The 22,183-nt window shown below is 58.4% G+C and overlaps 1 protein-coding gene and 1 long non-coding RNA gene across 2 annotated transcripts; both read right to left on the bottom strand.

Moving 5' to 3' along the window:
- Positions 1-18,319: 18,319 nt before the first annotated feature.
- On the bottom strand, positions 18,320-18,831 carry LOC144011504 (uncharacterized). Its single transcript, XR_013281803.1, has 3 exons — positions 18,744-18,831; positions 18,426-18,603; positions 18,320-18,345 (listed from the first exon to the last, which is right to left on the bottom strand). It is a non-coding gene; the product is annotated as an uncharacterized LOC144011504 (long non-coding RNA).
- A 69-nt stretch (positions 18,832-18,900) lies between these two features.
- LOC144011507 (uncharacterized) lies at positions 18,901-21,138 on the bottom strand. Its single transcript, XM_077511603.1, has 5 exons — positions 21,070-21,138; positions 20,368-20,418; positions 19,406-19,609; positions 19,181-19,291; positions 18,901-19,095 (listed from the first exon to the last, which is right to left on the bottom strand). The coding sequence occupies exons 1-5, from the start codon at positions 21,136-21,138 to the stop codon at positions 18,901-18,903; spliced, it is 630 nt and encodes a 209-aa protein (XP_077367729.1).
- Positions 21,139-22,183: the final 1,045 nt, after the last annotated feature.

Here is a 22,183-nt window from a genome sequence, read left to right as displayed (position 1 = left end):
ACTCAAGCCGGGAACCGAACCTCCCTCCCCGGGTGGTACCATGGCGGTGTTCTCGGCCCCGCTCCGCGGGGCCTCGGTGCGCTTGGGGCCCGCTTCGCGGGCCAGGTTTAGCCCATCGGTCGAAATCCTGGAAATCGACCTTGGATGTGTCGAATTCCTGGAAATCGACTCAAGCCGGGAACGGAACCTCCCTCCCCGGGTGCTACCATGGCGGTACTCGGCCCCGCTTCGCGGGGCCTCGGTGCGCTTGGGGCCCGCTGCGCGGGCCAGGTTTAGCCCATCGGTCGAAATCCTGGAAATCGACCTTGGATGGGGTCGAATTCCTGGAAATCGACTCAAGCCGGGAACCGAACCTCCCTCCCCGGGTGGTACCATGGCGGTGTTCTCGGCCCCGCTTCGCGGGGCCTCGGTGTGCTTGGGGCCCGCTTCGCGGGCCAGGTTTAGCCCATCGGTCGAAATCCTGGAAATGGACCTTGGATGGGGTCGAATTCCTGGAAATCGACTCAAGCCGGGAACCGAACCTCCCTCCCCGGGTGGTACCATGGCGGTGTTCTCGGCCCCGCTCCGCGGGGCCTCGGTGCGCTTGGGGCCCGCTTCGCGGGCCAGGTTTAGCCCATCGGTCGAAATCCTGGAAATCGACCTTGGATGTGTCGAATTCCTGGAAATCGACTCAAGCCGGGAACGGAACCTCCCTCCCCGGGTGCTACCATGGCGGTACTCGGCCCCGCTTCGCGGGGCCTCGGTGCGCTTGGGGCCCGCTGCGCGGGCCAGGTTTAGCCCATCGGTCGAAATCCTGGAAATCGACCTTGGATGGGGTCGAATTCCTGGAAATCGACTCAAGCCGGGAACCGAACCTCCCTCCCCGGGTGGTACCATGGCGGTGTTCTCGGCCCCGCTTCGCGGGGCCTCGGTGTGCTTGGGGCCCGCTTCGCGGGCCAGGTTTAGCCCATCGGTCGAAATCCTGGAAATGGACCTTGGATGGGGTCGAATTCCTGGAAATCGACTCAAGCCGGGAACCGAACCTCCCTCCCCGGGTGGTACCATGGCGGTGTTCTCGGCCCCGCTTCGCGGGGCCTCGGTGTGCTTGGGGCCCGCTTCGCGGGCCAGGTTTAGCCCATCGGTCAAAATCCTGGAAATCGACCTTGGATGTGTCGAATTCCTGGAAATCGACTCAAGCCGGAAACGGAACCTCCCTCCCCGGGTGGTACCATGGCGGTGTTCTCGGCCCCGCTCCGCGGGGCCTCGGTGCGCTTGGGGCCCGCTTCGCGGGCCAGGTTTAGCCCATCGGTCGAAATCCTGGAAATCGACCTTGGATGATGTCGAATTCCTGGAAATCGACTCAAGCCGGGAACCGAACCTCCCTCCCCGGGTGGTACCATGGCGGTGTTCTCGGCCCCGCTCCGCGGGGCCTCGGTGCGCTTGGGGCCCGCTTCGCGGGCCAGGTTTAGCCCATCGGTCGAAATCCTGGAAATCGACCTTGGATGTGTCGAATTCCTGGAAATCGACTCAAGCCGGAAACGGAACCTCCCTCCCCGGGTGGTACCATGGCGGTACTCGGCCCCGCTTCGCGGGGCCTCGGTGCGCTTGGGGCCCGCTGCGCGGGCCAGGTTTAGCCCATCGGTCGAAATCCTGGAAATCGACCTTGGATGGGGTCGAATTCCTGGAAATCGACTCAAGCCGGGAACCGAACCTCCCTCCCCGGGTGCTACCATGGCGGTGTTCTCGGCCCCGCTTCGCGGGGCCTCGGTGTGCTTGGGGCCCGCTTCGCGGGCCAGGTTTAGCCCATCGGTCGAAATCCTGGAAATCGACCTTGGATGGGGTCGAATTCCTGGAAATCGACTCAAGCCGGGAACCGAACCTCCCTCCCCGGGTGCTACCATGGCGGTACTCGGCCCCGCTTCGCGGGGCCTCGGTGCGCTTGGGGCCCGCTTCGCGGGCCAGGTTTAGCCCATCGGTCGAAATCCTGGAAATGGACCTTGGATGGGGTCGAATTCCTGGAAATCGACTCAAGCCGGGAACCGAACCTCCCACCCCGGGTGGTACCATGGCGGTACTCGGCCCCGCTTCGCGGGGCCTCGGTGCGCTTGGGGCCCGCTGCGCGGGCCGGGTTTAGCCCATCGGTCGAAATCCTGGAAATGGACCTTGGATGGGGTCGAATTCCTGGAAATCGACTCAAGCCGGGAACCGAACCTCCCTCCCCGGGTGGTACCATGGCGGTGTTCTCGGCCCCGCTTCGCGGGGCCTCGGTGCGCTTGGGGCCCGCTTCGCGGGCCAGGTTTAGCCCATCGGTCGAAATCCTGGAAATCGACCTTGGATGGGGTCGAATTCCTGGAAATCGACTCAAGCCGGGAACCGAACCTCCCTCCCCGGGTGCTACCATGGCGGTACTCGGCCCCGCTTCGCGGGGCCTCGGTGCGCTTGGGGCCCGCTTCGCGGGCCAGGTTTAGCCCATCGGTCGAAATCCTGGAAATGGACCTTGGATGGGGTCGAATTCCTGGAAATCGACTCAAGCCGGGAACCGAACCTCCCACCCCGGGTGGTACCATGGCGGTACTCGGCCCCGCTTCGCGGGGCCTCGGTGCGCTTGGGGCCCGCTGCGCGGGCCGGGTTTAGCCCATCGGTCGAAATCCTGGAAATGGACCTTGGATGGGGTCGAATTCCTGGAAATCGACTCAAGCCGGGAACCGAACCTCCCTCCCCGGGTGCTACCATGCCTATTTTTTATTTTTAATGATTAATATTGACAAATTACTGCTCATTTCCACCTGCTTTATTAATGAATGACTCAGGCATTTTCTAACTAAAACCCTAATTCTGTATGTAACGATTCTGGAAGCCAATGTACTCTTCCAGGATATATACATGTAATATTTCAGGATAGAGACATGTTCGCTTCCAGGATATATACATGTAATATTTCAGGATAGAGACATGTTCGCTTCCAGGATATATACATGTAATATTTCAGGATAGAAACATGTCCTCTTCCACGATACAGACTCAATTTGGCACTCCCCAAAAGGGGTGTGTCTTCATTTTTGAACCATCCTATAAGAGGAGGCGGGGGCCCCTCAACCGTTTTTTCTCATTTCCAACTGTGCCACCATGAAGGTAAGACTCAACCTGTGTCGCTCTCCTGGTTCCGTGCATTGTATTTTTAAAAAAATGATTATTATTGACAAATTAGTGCTCATTTTCACCTGCTTCATCAATTAATGACTTGGGCACTTTTTGCTAAAAGCCTATCTTTTTTTATGTCGCTATCCTGGAAGCCGATGTAATCTTCCAGGAAATATACATGTTATTACATGTAGTATTCCAGGAAAGAGACAATTTAGTACAGGTAGTCTACCAGGAAAAAGACATTTTTACATGTAGTTTTCCAGGAAATAGACATGTTAGTGCATGAGGTCTATCTATCTTCTTCATGTCACTATCCTGGAAGCCGATGTACTTTTCCAGGAAAGTGACGTACTCTTCCAAGAAACTGACATGTACTCTTCCAGGAAATAGACTCAACTCTAAAATTAACCAAAAGACGTGTGTCTTCGAACTGGGGCCTCCCGATAAATGGAGGGTCGCGTACTACTTGCGTCCTCATTTGCAACTATGCCACCGTGAAGGTAAGACACACCCTGTGTCACTCTCCTTGTTGCTCACATTCTTTTTCTGAAAATGATTCATACAGACACATTTGTGCTCATTTTCACCTGCTTTATTAATTAATGACTTGGGCATTTTGAAGGTAAAAAAAAAACCTGTCTTCTTCATGTCACTATCCTGGAAGCCGATGCACTCTTCCAGGAAGGTGACGTTAGTACACGTTAGTCTTCCAGGAAAGAGACATGGAATGACATTTACTCTTCCACAAAATACACATTATCAACCATTGCACTCTGTCTTTGCCTGTGATAATTGATGCATGGAGGTCCAATTCCTGGAAAGTGACCTTACCCACCATTCACCCATACCATTACCCCCTTCAGTCCAGCTACCGTCCCAGGCATGGGCCTGTGACACTTTCCACAGAGAGATCCAATTCCCTCAAGTTGTACTCATGCACTTTGCTCATGACCATTTGGGAAACAAAGGAAGAGCACTTCGGCAAAAGTGGGAGAAGATGGGCAATTGCGACATGGGTGTGTTACTTTGATTGATCTTGCTACTTCCATACTAAGGACAGGATTTTGGCATTCTGGAATATTTTCACCTACTCTCCTACAGGCTAATCGCACACTCGCGGAAGCTGAAACGCAACTGGTTAAAAAAGCATATGTGCTGAACTCGGGCCAGCACAGGCACAAAATTCCAATTGGCATAATACACTCATGGGTGAAGCCATCCAGAGAGAGGAAAAGGTAAGTCTTTCACAATGACACTTTATCCATTGCATGTTATTAGTAGCTAACCAAAACGTAAACATGACTCTTTTGTTTCAAAATCATGAGCAGCAGAAGACCAGGAGGACGCGGGACAGGATGAGGAAAAGGACGGAGACGAAGACGACGTCCATAAGGGGACAGGATGAGGAAAAGGACGGAGACGAAGACGACGTCCATAAGGGGACAGCCAACATGTTAAATGTTTAAAATAAAGTTCAGCAAAAAGTTGTAGTTCATTGTCTTGAAAGTAAAGTTTGACAATTGGCAGTTTATGTCTTTAAAAATTCTGCTGGAACTGGACCTTTGTTTGGGGTCCAATTCCAGGAACTGGGCGGAGGCCGGCCACGGAACCAGCGACCCCGCGAGTCTCCAGGCCGGTGTTCTCGGCCCCGCTTCGCGGGGCCCCGGGGGGGCTAGCTCCGCTTGGGACCCGCTCCGCCCAATTCCTGGAACTGACCCTTGGTTCAGGGTCAGATTCCAGGAATTGGGCGTAGACGGGTGAATGACCCAGCGGACCGGCGAGCCTCAATCCCGGTGTTCTCGGCCCCGCTTCGCGGAGCCTCGCGGGGGCTAGCTCCGCTTGGGACCCGCTCCGCCCAATTCCAGGAACTGGACCTTGGTTGGGGGTCCAGTTCCAGGAATTGGGCGTAGACGGGTGAATGACCCAGCGGACCGGCGAGCCTCAATCCCGGTGTTCTCGGCCCCGCTTCGCGGAGCCTCGCGGGGGCTAGCTCCGCTTGGGACCCGCTCCGCCCAATTCCAGGAACTGGACCTTGGTTGGGGGTCCAGTTCCAGGAACTGGGCGTAGACGGGTGAATGACCCAGCGATGCTCCCGGATTCCTGGAAGTTGACCTCGGTACAGGTTGAATTCCTGGAATTGGAACTAGGGTTAGGGTTAGCTTCGCGGGGCCTTGGTGCGCTTGGGGCCCGCTTCGCGGGCCAGGTTGAGCCCATCGGTAGCATTCCTGGAAGTTGACCTCGCTCCAGGTTGAATTCCTGGAATTCGACCGAAGGGGAGCTGGACCCACCAAACCCGGGACCAACCATGCCGGTGTTCTCGGCCCCGCTCCGCGGGGCCTCGGTGCGCTTGGGGCCCGCTGCGCGGGCCAGGTCGAGCCCATCGGTCGAAATCCTGGAAATCGACCTTGGATGGGGTCGAATTCCTGGAAATCGACTCAAGCCGGGAACCGAACCTCCCTCCCCGGGTGCTACCATGGCGGTACTCGGCCCCGCTTCGCGGGGCCTCGGTGCGCTTGGGGCCCGCTGCGCGGGCCAGGTTTAGCCCATCGGTCGAAATCCTGGAAATCGACCTTGGATGGGGTCGAATTCCTGGAAATCGACTCAAGCCGGGAACCGAACCTCCCTCCCCGGGTGCTACCATGGCGGTACTCGGCCCCGCTTCGCGGGGCCTCGGTGCGCTTGGGGCCCGCTTCGCGGGCCAGGTTTAGCCCATCGGTCGAAATCCTGGAAATGGACGTTGGATGATGTCGAATTCCTGGAAATCGACTCAAGCCGGGAACCGAACCTCCCTCCCCGGGTGGTACCATGGCGGTGTTCTCGGCCCCGCTCCGCGGGGCCTCGGTGCGCTTGGGGCCCGCTTCGCGGGCCAGGTTTAGCCCATCGGTCGAAATCCTGGAAATCGACCTTGGATGTGTCGAATTCCTGGAAATCGACTCAAGCCGGGAACGGAACCTCCCTCCCCGGGTGCTACCATGGCGGTACTCGGCCCCGCTTCGCGGGGCCTCGGTGCGCTTGGGGCCCGCTGCGCGGGCCAGGTTTAGCCCATCGGTCGAAATCCTGGAAATCGACCTTGGATGGGGTCGAATTCCTGGAAATCGACTCAAGCCGGGAACCGAACCTCCCTCCCCGGGTGGTACCATGGCGGTGTTCTCGGCCCCGCTTCGCGGGGCCTCGGTGTGCTTGGGGCCCGCTTCGCGGGCCAGGTTTAGCCCATCGGTCGAAATCCTGGAAATGGACCTTGGATGGGGTCGAATTCCTGGAAATCGACTCAAGCCGGGAACCGAACCTCCCTCCCCGGGTGGTACCATGGCGGTGTTCTCGGCCCCGCTCCGCGGGGCCTCGGTGCGCTTGGGGCCCGCTTCGCGGGCCAGGTTTAGCCCATCGGTCGAAATCCTGGAAATCGACCTTGGATGTGTCGAATTCCTGGAAATCGACTCAAGCCGGGAACGGAACCTCCCTCCCCGGGTGCTACCATGGCGGTACTCGGCCCCGCTTCGCGGGGCCTCGGTGCGCTTGGGGCCCGCTGCGCGGGCCAGGTTTAGCCCATCGGTCGAAATCCTGGAAATCGACCTTGGATGGGGTCGAATTCCTGGAAATCGACTCAAGCCGGGAACCGAACCTCCCTCCCCGGGTGGTACCATGGCGGTGTTCTCGGCCCCGCTTCGCGGGGCCTCGGTGTGCTTGGGGCCCGCTTCGCGGGCCAGGTTTAGCCCATCGGTCGAAATCCTGGAAATGGACCTTGGATGGGGTCGAATTCCTGGAAATCGACTCAAGCCGGGAACCGAACCTCCCTCCCCGGGTGGTACCATGGCGGTGTTCTCGGCCCCGCTTCGCGGGGCCTCGGTGTGCTTGGGGCCCGCTTCGCGGGCCAGGTTTAGCCCATCGGTCAAAATCCTGGAAATCGACCTTGGATGTGTCGAATTCCTGGAAATCGACTCAAGCCGGAAACGGAACCTCCCTCCCCGGGTGGTACCATGGCGGTGTTCTCGGCCCCGCTCCGCGGGGCCTCGGTGCGCTTGGGGCCCGCTTCGCGGGCCAGGTTTAGCCCATCGGTCGAAATCCTGGAAATCGACCTTGGATGATGTCGAATTCCTGGAAATCGACTCAAGCCGGGAACCGAACCTCCCTCCCCGGGTGGTACCATGGCGGTGTTCTCGGCCCCGCTCCGCGGGGCCTCGGTGCGCTTGGGGCCCGCTTCGCGGGCCAGGTTTAGCCCATCGGTCGAAATCCTGGAAATCGACCTTGGATGTGTCGAATTCCTGGAAATCGACTCAAGCCGGAAACGGAACCTCCCTCCCCGGGTGGTACCATGGCGGTACTCGGCCCCGCTTCGCGGGGCCTCGGTGCGCTTGGGGCCCGCTGCGCGGGCCAGGTTTAGCCCATCGGTCGAAATCCTGGAAATCGACCTTGGATGGGGTCGAATTCCTGGAAATCGACTCAAGCCGGGAACCGAACCTCCCTCCCCGGGTGCTACCATGGCGGTGTTCTCGGCCCCGCTTCGCGGGGCCTCGGTGTGCTTGGGGCCCGCTTCGCGGGCCAGGTTTAGCCCATCGGTCGAAATCCTGGAAATCGACCTTGGATGGGGTCGAATTCCTGGAAATCGACTCAAGCCGGGAACCGAACCTCCCTCCCCGGGTGCTACCATGGCGGTACTCGGCCCCGCTTCGCGGGGCCTCGGTGCGCTTGGGGCCCGCTTCGCGGGCCAGGTTTAGCCCATCGGTCGAAATCCTGGAAATGGACCTTGGATGGGGTCGAATTCCTGGAAATCGACTCAAGCCGGGAACCGAACCTCCCACCCCGGGTGGTACCATGGCGGTACTCGGCCCCGCTTCGCGGGGCCTCGGTGCGCTTGGGGCCCGCTGCGCGGGCCGGGTTTAGCCCATCGGTCGAAATCCTGGAAATGGACCTTGGATGGGGTCGAATTCCTGGAAATCGACTCAAGCCGGGAACCGAACCTCCCTCCCCGGGTGGTACCATGGCGGTGTTCTCGGCCCCGCTTCGCGGGGCCTCGGTGCGCTTGGGGCCCGCTTCGCGGGCCAGGTTTAGCCCATCGGTCGAAATCCTGGAAATCGACCTTGGATGGGGTCGAATTCCTGGAAATCGACTCAAGCCGGGAACCGAACCTCCCTCCCCGGGTGCTACCATGGCGGTACTCGGCCCCGCTTCGCGGGGCCTCGGTGCGCTTGGGGCCCGCTTCGCGGGCCAGGTTTAGCCCATCGGTCGAAATCCTGGAAATGGACCTTGGATGGGGTCGAATTCCTGGAAATCGACTCAAGCCGGGAACCGAACCTCCCACCCCGGGTGGTACCATGGCGGTACTCGGCCCCGCTTCGCGGGGCCTCGGTGCGCTTGGGGCCCGCTGCGCGGGCCGGGTTTAGCCCATCGGTCGAAATCCTGGAAATGGACCTTGGATGGGGTCGAATTCCTGGAAATCGACTCAAGCCGGGAACCGAACCTCCCTCCCCGGGTGCTACCATGCCGGTGTTCTCGGCCCCGCTCCGCGGGGCCTCGGTGCGCTTGGGGCCCGCTTCACGGGCCAGGTTTAGCCCATCGGTCGAAATCCTGGAAATCGACCCTGGATGTGTCGAATTCCTGGAAATCGACTCAAGCCGGAAACCGAACCTCCCTCCCCGGGTGCTACCATGGCGGTGTTCTTGGCCCCGCTTCGCGGGGCCTCGGTGCGCTTGGGGCCCGCTGCGCGGGCCGGGTTTAGCCCATCGGTCGAAATCCTGGAAATCGACCTTGGATGATGTCGAATTCCTGGAAATCGACTCAAGCCGGAAACGGAACCTCCCTCCCCGGGTGCTACCATGGCGGTGTTCTCGGCCCCGCTTCGCGGGGCCTCGGTGCGCTTGGGGCCCGCTTCGCGGGCCGGGTTTAGCCCATCGGTCGAAATCCTGGAAATCGACCCTGGATGTGTCGAATTCCTGGAAATCGACTCAAGCCGGAAACCGAACCTCCCTCCCCGGGTGGTACCATGGCGGTGTTCTCGGGCCCGCTCCGCGGGGCCTCGGTGCGCTTGGGGCCCGCTTCGCGGGCCAGGTTTAGCCCATCGGTCGAAATCCTGGAAATCGACCTTGGATGATGTAGAATTCCTGGAAATCGACTCAAGCCGGGAACCGAACCTCCCTCCCCGGGTGCTACTATGGCGGTACTCGGCCCCGCTTCGCGGGGCCTCGGTGCGCTTGGGGCCCGCTGCGCGGGCCAGGTTTAGCCCATCGGTCGAAATCCTGGAAATCGACCTTGGATGGGGTCGAATTCCTGGAAATCGACTCAAGCCGGGAACCGAACCTCCCTCCCCGGGTGCTACCATGGCGGTACTCGGCCCCGCTTCGCGGGGCCTCGGTGCGCTTGGGGCCCGCTGCGCGGGCCAGGTTTAGCCCATCGGTCGAAATCCTGGAAATGGACGTTGGATGATGTCGAATTCCTGGAAATCGACTCAAGCCGGGAACCGAACCTCCCTCCCCGGGTGGTACCATGGCGGTGTTCTCGGCCCCGCTCCGCGGGGCCTCGGTGCGCTTGGGGCCCGCTTCGCGGGCCAGGTTTAGCCCATCGGTCGAAATCCTGGAAATCGACCTTGGATGATGTCGAATTCCTGGAAATCGACTCAAGCCGGGAACCGAACCTCCCTCCCCGGGTGGTACCATGGCGGTGTTCTCGGCCCCGCTTCGCGGGGCCTCGGTGCGCTTGGGGCCCGCTTCGCGGGCCAGGTTTAGCCCATCGGTCGAAATCCTGGAAATCGACCCTGGATGTGTCGAATTCCTGGAAATTGACTCAAGCCGGAAACGGAACCTCCCTCCCCGGGTGCTACCATGGCGGTGTTCTCGGCCCCGCTTCGCGGGGCCTCGGTGCGCTTGGGGCCCGCTTTGCGGGCCGGGTTTAGCCCATCGGTCGAAATCCTGGAAATCGACCTTGGATGATGTCGAATTCCTGGAAATCGACTCAAGCCGGAAACGGAACCTCCCTCCCCGGGTGCTACCATGGCGGTGTTCTCGGCCCCGCTTCGCGGGGCCTCGGTGCGCTTGGGGCCCGCTTCGCGGGCCGGGTTTAGCCCATCGGTCGAAATCCTGGAAATCGACCCTGGATGTGTCGAATTCCTGGAAATCGACTCAAGCCGGAAACCGAACCTCCCTCCCCGGGTGGTACCATGGCGGTGTTCTCGGGCCCGCTCCGCGGGGCCTCGGTGCGCTTGGGGCCCGCTTCGCGGGCCAGGTTTAGCCCATCGGTCGAAATCCTGGAAATCGACCTTGGATGATGTAGAATTCCTGGAAATCGACTCAAGCCGGGAACCGAACCTCCCTCCCCGGGTGCTACTATGGCGGTACTCGGCCCCGCTTCGCGGGGCCTCGGTGCGCTTGGGGCCCGCTGCGCGGGCCAGGTTTAGCCCATCGGTCGAAATCCTGGAAATCGACCTTGGATGGGGTCGAATTCCTGGAAATCGACTCAAGCCGGGAACCGAACCTCCCTCCCCGGGTGGTACCATGGCGGTGTTCTCGGCCCCGCTCCGCGGGGCCTCGGTGCGCTTGGGGCCCGCTTCGCGGGCCAGGTTTAGCCCATCGGTCGAAATCCTGGAAATCGACCTTGGATGATGTCGAATTCCTGGAAATCGACTCAAGCCGGGAACCGAACCTCCCTCCCCGGGTGGTACCATGGCGGTGTTCTCGGCCCCGCTTCGCGGGGCCTCGGTGCGCTTGGGGCCCGCTTCGCGGGCCAGGTTTAGCCCATCGGTCGAAATCCTGGAAATCGACCCTGGATGTGTCGAATTCCTGGAAATTGACTCAAGCCGGAAACGGAACCTCCCTCCCCGGGTGCTACCATGGCGGTGTTCTCGGCCCCGCTTCGCGGGGCCTCGGTGCGCTTGGGGCCCGCTTCGCGGGCCGGGTTTAGCCCATCGGTCGAAATCCTGGAAATCGACCTTGGATGATGTCGAATTCCTGGAAATCGACTCAAGCCGGGAACCGAACCTCCCTCCCCGGGTGGTACCATGGCGGTGTTCTCGGCCCCGCTTCGCGGGGCCTCGGTGCGCTTGGGGCCCGCTTCGCGGGCCAGGTTTAGCCCATCGGTCGAAATCCTGGAAATCGACCCTGGATGTGTCGAATTCCTGGAAATTGACTCAAGCCGGAAACGGAACCTCCCTCCCCGGGTGCTACCATGGCGGTGTTCTCGGCCCCGCTTCGCGGGGCCTCGGTGCGCTTGGGGCCCGCTTTGCGGGCCGGGTTTAGCCCATCGGTCGAAATCCTGGAAATCGACCTTGGATGATGTCGAATTCCTGGAAATCGACTCAAGCCGGAAACGGAACCTCCCTCCCCGGGTGCTACCATGGCGGTGTTCTCGGCCCCGCTTCGCGGGGCCTCGGTGCGCTTGGGGCCCGCTTCGCGGGCCGGGTTTAGCCCATCGGTCGAAATCCTGGAAATCGACCCTGGATGTGTCGAATTCCTGGAAATCGACTCAAGCCGGAAACCGAACCTCCCTCCCCGGGTGGTACCATGGCGGTGTTCTCGGGCCCGCTCCGCGGGGCCTCGGTGCGCTTGGGGCCCGCTTCGCGGGCCAGGTTTAGCCCATCGGTCGAAATCCTGGAAATCGACCTTGGATGATGTAGAATTCCTGGAAATCGACTCAAGCCGGGAACCGAACCTCCCTCCCCGGGTGCTACTATGGCGGTACTCGGCCCCGCTTCGCGGGGCCTCGGTGCGCTTGGGGCCCGCTGCGCGGGCCAGGTTTAGCCCATCGGTCGAAATCCTGGAAATCGACCTTGGATGGGGTCGAATTCCTGGAAATCGACTCAAGCCGGGAACCGAACCTCCCTCCCCGGGTGGTACCATGGCGGTGTTCTCGGCCCCGCTCCGCGGGGCCTCGGTGCGCTTGGGGCCCGCTTCGCGGGCCAGGTTTAGCCCATCGGTCGAAATCCTGGAAATCGACCTTGGATGATGTCGAATTCCTGGAAATCGACTCAAGCCGGGAACCGAACCTCCCTCCCCGGGTGGTACCATGGCGGTGTTCTCGGCCCCGCTTCGCGGGGCCTCGGTGCGCTTGGGGCCCGCTTCGCGGGCCAGGTTTAGCCCATCGGTCGAAATCCTGGAAATCGACCCTGGATGTGTCGAATTCCTGGAAATTGACTCAAGCCGGAAACGGAACCTCCCTCCCCGGGTGCTACCATGGCGGTGTTCTCGGCCCCGCTTCGCGGGGCCTCGGTGCGCTTGGGGCCCGCTTCGCGGGCCGGGTTTAGCCCATCGGTCGAAATCCTGGAAATCGACCTTGGATGATGTCGAATTCCTGGAAATCGACTCAAGCCGGAAACGGAACCTCCCTCCCCGGGTGCTACCATGGCGGTGTTCTCGGCCCCGCTTCGCGGGGCCTCGGTGCGCTTGGGGCCCGCTTCGCGGGCCGGGTTTAGCCCATCGGTCGAAATCCTGGAAATCGACCCTGGATGTGTCGAATTCCTGGAAATCGACTCAAGCCGGAAACCGAACCTCCCTCCCCGGGTGGTACCATGGCGGTGTTCTCGGCCCCGCTCCGCGGGGCCTCGGTGCGCTTGGGGCCCGCTTCGCGGGCCAGGTTTAGCCCATCGGTCGAAATCCTGGAAATCGACCTTGGATGTGTCGAATTCCTGGAAATCGACTCAAGCCGGAAACGGAACCTCCCTCCCCGGGTGCTACCATGGCGGTGTTCTCGGCCCCGCTTCGCGGGGCCTCGGTGCGCTTGGGGCCCGCTTCGCGGGCCAGGTTTAGCCCATCGGTCGAAATCCTGGAAATCGACCCTGGATGTGTCGAATTCCTGGAAATCGACTCAAGCCGGAAACCGAACCTCCCTCCCCGGGTGGTACCATGGCGGTGTTCTCGGCCCCGCTCCGCGGGGCCTCGGTGCGCTTGGGGCCCGCTTCGCGGGCCAGGTTTAGCCCATCGGTCGAAATCCTGGAAATCGACCTTGGATGATGTCGAATTCCTGGAAATCGACTCAAGCCGGGAACCGAACCTCCCTCCCCGGGTGGTACCATGGCGGTGTTCTCGGCCCCGCTTCGCGGGGCCTCGGTGCGCTTGGGGCCCGCTTCGCGGGCCAGGTTTAGCCCATCGGTCGAAATCCTGGAAATCGACCCTGGATGGGTCGAATTCCTGGAAATCGACTCAAGCCGGAAACGGAACCTCCCTCCCCGGGTGCTACCATGGCGGTGTTCTCGGCCCCGCTTCGCGGGGCCTCGGTGCGCTTGGGGCCCGCTTCGCGGGCCGGGTTTAGCCCATCGGTCGAAATCCTGGAAATCGACCCTGGATGTGTCGAATTCCTGGAAATCGACTCAAGCCGGAAACGGAACCTCCCTCCCCGGGTGCTACCATGGCGGTGTTCTCGGCCCCGCTTCGCGGGGCCTCGGTGCGCTTGGGGCCCGCTTCGCGGGCCGGGTTTAGCCCATCGGTCGAAATCCTGGAAATCGACCCTGGATGTGTCGAATTCCTGGAAATCGACTCAAGCCGGAAACCGAACCTCCCTCCCCGGGTGGTACCATGGCGGTGTTCTCGGCCCCGCTCCGCGGGGCCTCGGTGCGCTTGGGGCCCGCTTCGCGGGCCAGGTTTAGCCCATCGGTCGAAATCCTGGAAATCGACCTTGGATGTGTCGAATTCCTGGAAATCGACTCAAGCCGGAAACGGAACCTCCCTCCCCGGGTGCTACCATGGCGGTGTTCTCGGCCCCGCTTCGCGGGGCCTCGGTGCGCTTGGGGCCCGCTTCGCGGGCCAGGTTTAGCCCATCGGTCGAAATCCTGGAAATCGACCCTGGATGTGTCGAATTCCTGGAAATCGACTCAAGCCGGAAACCGAACCTCCCTCCCCGGGTGGTACCATGGCGGTGTTCTCGGGCCCGCTCCGCGGGGCCTCGGTGCGCTTGGGGCCCGCTTCGCGGGCCAGGTTTAGCCCATCGGTCGAAATCCTGGAAATCGACCTTGGATGATGTAGAATTCCTGGAAATCGACTCAAGCCGGGAACCGAACCTCCCTCCCCGGGTGCTACTATGGCGGTACTCGGCCCCGCTTCGCGGGGCCTCGGTGCGCTTGGGGCCCGCTGCGCGGGCCAGGTTTAGCCCATCGGTCGAAATCCTGGAAATCGACCTTGGATGGGGTCGAATTCCTGGAAATCGACTCAAGCCGGGAACCGAACCTCCCTCCCCGGGTGGTACCATGGCGGTGTTCTCGGCCCCGCTCCGCGGGGCCTCGGTGCGCTTGGGGCCCGCTTCGCGGGCCAGGTTTAGCCCATCGGTCGAAATCCTGGAAATCGACCTTGGATGATGTCGAATTCCTGGAAATCGACTCAAGCCGGGAACCGAACCTCCCTCCCCGGGTGGTACCATGGCGGTGTTCTCGGCCCCGCTTCGCGGGGCCTCGGTGCGCTTGGGGCCCGCTTCGCGGGCCAGGTTTAGCCCATCGGTCGAAATCCTGGAAATCGACCCTGGATGTGTCGAATTCCTGGAAATTGACTCAAGCCGGAAACGGAACCTCCCTCCCCGGGTGCTACCATGGCGGTGTTCTCGGCCCCGCTTCGCGGGGCCTCGGTGCGCTTGGGGCCCGCTTCGCGGGCCGGGTTTAGCCCATCGGTCGAAATCCTGGAAATCGACCTTGGATGATGTCGAATTCCTGGAAATCGACTCAAGCCGGAAACGGAACCTCCCTCCCCGGGTGCTACCATGGCGGTGTTCTCGGCCCCGCTTCGCGGGGCCTCGGTGCGCTTGGGGCCCGCTTCGCGGGCCGGGTTTAGCCCATCGGTCGAAATCCTGGAAATCGACCCTGGATGTGTCGAATTCCTGGAAATCGACTCAAGCCGGAAACCGAACCTCCCTCCCCGGGTGGTACCATGGCGGTGTTCTCGGCCCCGCTCCGCGGGGCCTCGGTGCGCTTGGGGCCCGCTTCGCGGGCCAGGTTTAGCCCATCGGTCGAAATCCTGGAAATCGACCTTGGATGTGTCGAATTCCTGGAAATCGACTCAAGCCGGAAACGGAACCTCCCTCCCCGGGTGCTACCATGGCGGTGTTCTCGGCCCCGCTTCGCGGGGCCTCGGTGCGCTTGGGGCCCGCTTCGCGGGCCAGGTTTAGCCCATCGGTCGAAATCCTGGAAATCGACCCTGGATGTGTCGAATTCCTGGAAATCGACTCAAGCCGGAAACCGAACCTCCCTCCCCGGGTGGTACCATGGCGGTGTTCTCGGCCCCGCTCCGCGGGGCCTCGGTGCGCTTGGGGCCCGCTTCGCGGGCCAGGTTTAGCCCATCGGTCGAAATCCTGGAAATCGACCTTGGATGATGTCGAATTCCTGGAAATCGACTCAAGCCGGGAACCGAACCTCCCTCCCCGGGTGGTACCATGGCGGTGTTCTCGGCCCCGCTTCGCGGGGCCTCGGTGCGCTTGGGGCCCGCTTCGCGGGCCAGGTTTAGCCCATCGGTCGAAATCCTGGAAATCGACCCTGGATGGGTCGAATTCCTGGAAATCGACTCAAGCCGGAAACGGAACCTCCCTCCCCGGGTGCTACCATGGCGGTGTTCTCGGCCCCGCTTCGCGGGGCCTCGGTGCGCTTGGGGCCCGCTTCGCGGGCCGGGTTTAGCCCATCGGTCGAAATCCTGGAAATCGACCCTGGATGTGTCGAATTCCTGGAAATCGACTCAAGCCGGAAACGGAACCTCCCTCCCCGGGTGCTACCATGGCGGTGTTCTCGGCCCCGCTTCGCGGGGCCTCGGTGCGCTTGGGGCCCGCTTCGCGGGCCGGGTTTAGCCCATCGGTCGAAATCCTGGAAATCGACCCTGGATGTGTCGAATTCCTGGAAATCGACTCAAGCCGGAAACGGAACCTCCCTCCCCGGGTGCTACCATGGCGGTGTTCTCGGCCCCGCTTCGCGGGGCCTCGGTGCGCTTGGGGCCCGCTGCGCGGGCCAGGTTTAGCCCATCGGTCGAAATCCTGGAAATCGACCCTGGATGTGTCGAATTCCTGGAAATCGACTCAAGCCGGAAACGGAACCTCCCTCCCCGGGTGCTACCATGGCGGTGTTCTCGGCCCCGCTTCGCGGGGCCTCGGTGCGCTTGGGGCCCGCTGCGCGGGCCAGGTTTAGCCCATCGGTCGAAATCCTGGAAATCGACCTCGGTCCAGGTTGAATTCCTGGAATTGGACTTCGGGGGTCAGGTTTAGCCCATCGGTCGCATTCCTGGAATTCGACCTCGGTCCTCCAGGTTGAATTCCTGGAATTCGACCTAGCGGGCAGGTTAACCGATCGGTAGGAATCCTGGAAATGAACCCCGGTTGTTTGGGGTTGGTTTCCTGGAAATCGACTTCGGGGGTTAGGTTAGCCCATCGGTAGAAATCCTGGAAATGAACCTCGGTTGGTTCGGGGTTGAATTCCTGGAAATCGACTCAAGCCAGGGACGGAATCGGAACCACCCACCCCGGGCCGGTGCTCTCGGCCCGGCTTCGCGGAGCAGGTTTAGCCCATCGGTAGGAATCCTGGAACTGGACCTTGGATGGTTGGGGTCGAATTCCTGGAAATCGACTCAAGCCAGGGACGGAATCGGAACCACCCACCCCGGGCCGGTGCTCTCGGCCCGGCTTCGCAGAGCAGGTTTAGCCCATCGGTAGGAATCCTGGAACTGGACCTTGGGTGGTGGTTGGGGTTAAATTCCTGGAAATCGACTTCGGGGGTTAGGTTAGCCCATCGGTAGAAATCCTGGAAATGAACCTCGGTTGGTTCGGGGTTGAATTCCTGGAAATCGACTCAAGCCGGGGACGGAATCGGAACCACCCACCCCGGGCCGGTGCTCTCGGCCCGGCTTCGCGGGGCAGGTTTAGCCCATCGGTAGCATTCCTGGAAATCGACTTCGAACCACCCCCCCGGGCCGGTGCTCTCGGCCCGGCTTCGCGGGGCAGGTTTAGCCCATCGGTAGCATTCCTGGAAATCGACTTCGAACCACCCCCCCGGGCCGGTGCTCTCGGCCCGGCTTCGCGGGGCAGGTTTAGCCCATCGGTAGCATTCCTGGAAATCGACTTCGAACCACCCCCCCGGGCCGGTGCTCTCGGCCCGGCTTCGCGGGGCAGGTTTAGCCCATCGGTAGCATTCCTGGAAATCGACTTCGGAGGTCAGGTTTAGCCCATCGGTAGCTTTCATGGAAGTTGACCTCGGTCCTCCAGGTTGAATTCCTGGAATTCGACCTACCTGGCAGGTTAACCGATCGGTAGGAATCCTGGAAATGAACCTCGGTTTTTTTGCGGTTGTTTTCCTGGAAATCGACTTCGGGGGTTAGGTTAGCCCATCGGTAGAAATCCTGGAAATGGACTTCGGGGGTCAGGTTTAGCCCATCGGTAGGATTCCAGGAAGTTGACCTCGGTTGAGGTTGAATTCCTGGAATTCGACCTAGCGGGGCAGGTTAGCCGATCGGTAGGAATCCTGGAAATGAACCTCGGTTGGTTGGGGTTGGATTCCTGGAAATGGGCTTGGGGGTCAGGTTAGCCGATCGGTAGGAATCCTGGAACTGGACCTTGTTTGGGGTTGGATTCCTGGAAGTGGACTTCGCGGGGCAGGTTAGCCGATCGGTAGGAATCATGGAATTGGACCTTGGATGGGGGTTGGATTCCTGGAAATGGACTTAAGCGGGGGACGGAATCGGAACCACCCACCAGGCCGGTGCTCTCAGGTTTAGCCCATCGGTCGGAATCCTGGAACTGGATCTTGGTTGGTTGGGGTTGGATTCCTGGAACTGGACCTGGAACTGGTTGGGGCTCAATTCCTGAAAATGGACTCAGGCCGGGAATGGAACCACCCAGCCCGGGACTCACCATGCCGGTGTTCTCGACGTGTTTGGGGCCCGCTTCGCCGATCGGTAAGAATCCTGGAACTCGACCTTGGTTGGGTTTGGATTCCTCGAAATGGACTTAAGCGGAAAATGGAACCACCGACCCTGACACATTGTGAGAGGCATGCAGCATTGTCTTAAAACATACAATGTAAAAAACCTGGAAGAAGACCCACCAGAACTCCAACATTCCAAATTGACTTTAATTTTCACATCTTTTGATCATCATTCGGACTTGGTTTCAAATGTTCTCAATACATAGTTCCAGCTCACGGCATAGCTGTCGAAATGCTGGTTGTTCAGCCACGATCTCCCGTATCCTTTTTTTCAGGACCAACTTTTCCTGGATCTCTCTTTCGAAGAGAGTTTTGACCATGGAATAAAATTGTGGTGTGAGTGCGAGTTTTCTTCGTTGACCCTGAAAGACATAAAAATGACAAAGGTTTAATTTTAGGATTTCCACATTAGAGTCACCCTCCGCATCCCAAGTCTACTTACAGAATTATGATGACTGATTTTTTCTGGAAGTGTTGTTGGCTCTGAATTTGGTTTGGGAGATCTCTTTTGCTGTGTTTCGTTCCCTTTTTGGATGGAATTTGTCCTTTTTCTTTAACTTGATCTTCTCCTTCATCTTCTTCTTCTTGCGGGACTTGAGAGTGTGAGTGGTATCACAATCCTAAGGACACAGTATGTTATATTTTGCGGGTTAGGGTTAGGGTTAGGGTTAACCCTAACCCTAACCCCCCCCCGGGGGTTAAGAAATATTTCATGTCGGTGTATTACAATGACAGAATTACTTCCAGGAATTATACTCACAAATTTCAAGGGCGCTGGACATGTTTTTCTACCAACAAGGCATGTTCCATTATCTGTTCCGCATCTTCCCAGTCACTGAAGTCAGACTATAGTACAAAAAGCAAAATAGAAGACATAGCTATGGGTTAGGGTTAGGGTTAGGGTTAGTTTAACAAGTTTAACAACAGGAGACATGGGACTTCCTGGATTTCACCTCAGCTTCCCTCAGGCGTACATTCTCCAATTCCATCAACTGGGGAGAAGCCTCCCTTGAAACTTGCCGTCCATCTCCCACTGTTTTGTCAGATGTTTTCACCTTTTTGCTGCTGTCTTCACTCTTCCTTTGCTGCTTCTTTTCCCCAGGTGAGCCTGTCTGTCACCAGAAAGGAAACAGTCATATTTTGGTGGCACGAGCCAGTGTTGCATTTGATTGAACCACTTCCAGGAATTCTACTCACCCGGTGCAGGGAGGAGACCTTCTGTGTTAAGGGCAGGGAGACTTCTTGTGTTAAGGGAAAGACAATTTGTTCCATGACGTCCATCTCATCTTCGTCTTCAGTCATGTACATCTATACAATGACAAAATCCAATTTGGAAGCCATGGCAATGGGGTGGGGGGGGGAAACTTCCACAATAGTGACATGGGACTTCCTGGATATCACCTTAATTACTCCAATGTGTACCTTTTTTTCCTCGGACTGTGGAGTAGAGACGAGATCCCCGGGCTCCCTTGAAAGTTGCCATCCAGCCCCCACATTCTGCTCAGACCTGTTCACATCTTTGGTAGTTCTCAGCGGGGAGGCCTGTGTTAATGGCACAGAAACCTCCTGTGTCAAAGGCTCGAAAGGTTCTTCCGGGAGCTCCTCCTCATTGCAATTCACGTTCACCTATACAACAATAAAAAACAATGTATAATACATGGGTGTGGGTCATGTCTTCCACAATAGCGACACAGAACTTACTGGGGGCTGGAGTGAGTGCTCCGTAGAATTCCTGGAACTGGACCTTGGTTTGGGGTCAAATTCCAGGAACTGGACTGGGTTTGGGGGTCCAATTCCAGGAACCGGGCATAGGCGAGGCCGGTGTCCTCGGCCCCGCTGCGCGGGGCCTCGCGGGGGCTAGCTACGCTTGGGTCCCGCTCCGCACAGTTCCGGGAACTGGACTTTGGTTGGGGGTCCAATTCCAGGAACTGGACTTTGGTTGGGGGTCCAATTCCAGGAACTGGACTTTGGTTGGGGGTCCAATTCCAGGAACTGGACTTTGGTTGAGGGTCCAATTCCAGGAACTGGACTTTAGTTGGGGGTCCAATTCCAGGAACTGGACTTTGGTTGGGGGTCCAATTCCAGGAACTGGACTTTGGTTGGGGGTCCAATTCCAGGAACTGGACTTTGGTTCGGGGTCCAATTCCAGGAACCGGGCGCGGACGGGGCAACGAAGCAACGACCACGCGACGCGACGCTTCGCGGGGCCTCAAACACGCAAGGGGCCCGCCTCGGAGGCCAGGGAAAAGCTATCGGCTATCGGTAGATTTCTAGAACTGTACCTTGGTTGTGGATGAATTCTTGGAGCGGGAACTCGCTTGAGATTTGAATTCCTGAAACCGGACTCTTTTCCCCAAAGGCGACGCACATTTCCAGGAACTCACCTCACTCATCCTTGGAACCTGCAGCGGCGCTTTCTTGTGCTTGCCCTCACACTTCGATGCGAATGAATGGGGGTTGGACAAACGCAGGCTTAAATAGTCTGGTGTTGGTGATGTCACGGTACTGCAGCCAATCACCTTCCGATTGGCCAAAGGCACCTCCTCCCCACACACAAACGCTAACAATTAGCCAGTCAAGCGACACCTTGTGGTGAAAGCAAAAACTGCGTGACTCAGAAAAGCTTTCTTCAACAAACAGACTTTATTTTACGATTTTGTAGTGGAAAAGTATAAGATGCATATAATAGATATGGAGATGAGGCACATTTGCTCTGTAAACGCCCATCCGCTCTCATAACATGGCCAAGTGAATCTAGATAGAAAAAAAAATAAAAAAACACTAAACGCAATTCACTGAGTAGTGTTTACAAATATGAACGCATCTTTCCGGGAATTACATGTCATCTTTAAGGAATTACATGTCACCTTTAAGGAATTGCGCGCCATTTTTAAGGAATTGCGCGCCATTTTTAAGGAATTGCACGTCATCTTTAAGGAATTTTACACGTCATCTTTAAGGAATTGCGTGTCATTTTTAAGGAATTGCGTGTCATTTTTAAGGAATTGCATGTCATCTTTAAGGAATTACATGTCATCTTTAAGGAATTTAGGTTGCCATCCTGGATGTAGACATCGCCAACTTACCCTTGACTTGTTTCCATTGCCATGTTCATTTGGGGCTCCAGTGTAGTGAGCACAATGCTCGGGATCCATCGTGGAGTTGTCTCATCTGTCCAGAGACCCCATGATTTTTTTTTTTGCAAGTGCACATGCAAAGAAAATATCATACCTTGCTGGTCATAATCAGGAGGAGGACTTTCCAGATATTGACCCATCCTTTTTTGCTCTTGCTCGCTTGACTTCTGAAGGCGGCACTGACAGCGACTGCTTTTATAGACTCAGCCCAGCCTTGCAACTGGCCATTGACCAATCACTGCGAAGGGGGTGTAACGGTAACGCCCGCCATAAAAAAAAAAAACCCATCCAAGTCAATTTCCAGGTTTTATACATATAATTCCACAATTTCACCATGGGCAAACCAAACGTCTATTGCCTCAAAAATTACCAGTGGGAAGGGCCATATCTGACCAAAAACCAATCACTGCAATCAGCTGTTGACCAATAGATGGTCACGTCAATTTCCAGGTTGCCTACATATAATTCCACAATTTCAACGCAGTACAATTCATGGAACACAACCCGTCAATTTCCAGGTTGCCTACATATAATTCCACAATTTCAACGCAGTACAATTCATGGAACACGTCCCGTCAATTTCCAGGTTGCCTACATATAATTCCACAATTTCACCATGGGCAAACCAAACGTCGATTGGCTCAAAAATTACTAGTGGGAAGGGCCATATCTGACCAAAAACCAATCACTGCAATCAGCTGTTGACCAATAGACGGTCACGTCAATTTCCAGGTTGCCTACATATAATTCCACAATTTCAACACAGTACAATTCATGGAACACGACCCGTACGATTCATGGAATCCGACCCGTACAGTTCATGGAACACGACCAGTACAATTCCTGGTATTCAACCCCGACCAGTACAATTCCTGGAATCCGACACGTACAGTTCCTGGAATCCGACGCGTACAGTTCCTGGAATCCGACGCGTACAGTTCCTGGAATCCGATGCGTACAGTTCCTGGAATCCGACGCGTACAGTTCATGGAACACGACCAGTACAATTCCTGGTATTCAACCAGTACGATTCCCGGACCCCGACCAGTACAATTCCTGGAAT

This window comes from Festucalex cinctus, unplaced genomic scaffold, assembly GCF_051991245.1.
Source record: "Festucalex cinctus isolate MCC-2025b unplaced genomic scaffold, RoL_Fcin_1.0 HiC_scaffold_155, whole genome shotgun sequence".
In the NCBI taxonomy this organism is placed as follows: domain Eukaryota; kingdom Metazoa; phylum Chordata; class Actinopteri; order Syngnathiformes; family Syngnathidae; genus Festucalex; species Festucalex cinctus.
Note: the sequence above shows the minus strand (reverse complement) of the source record. Positions and strands in the feature narration are given on the sequence as shown.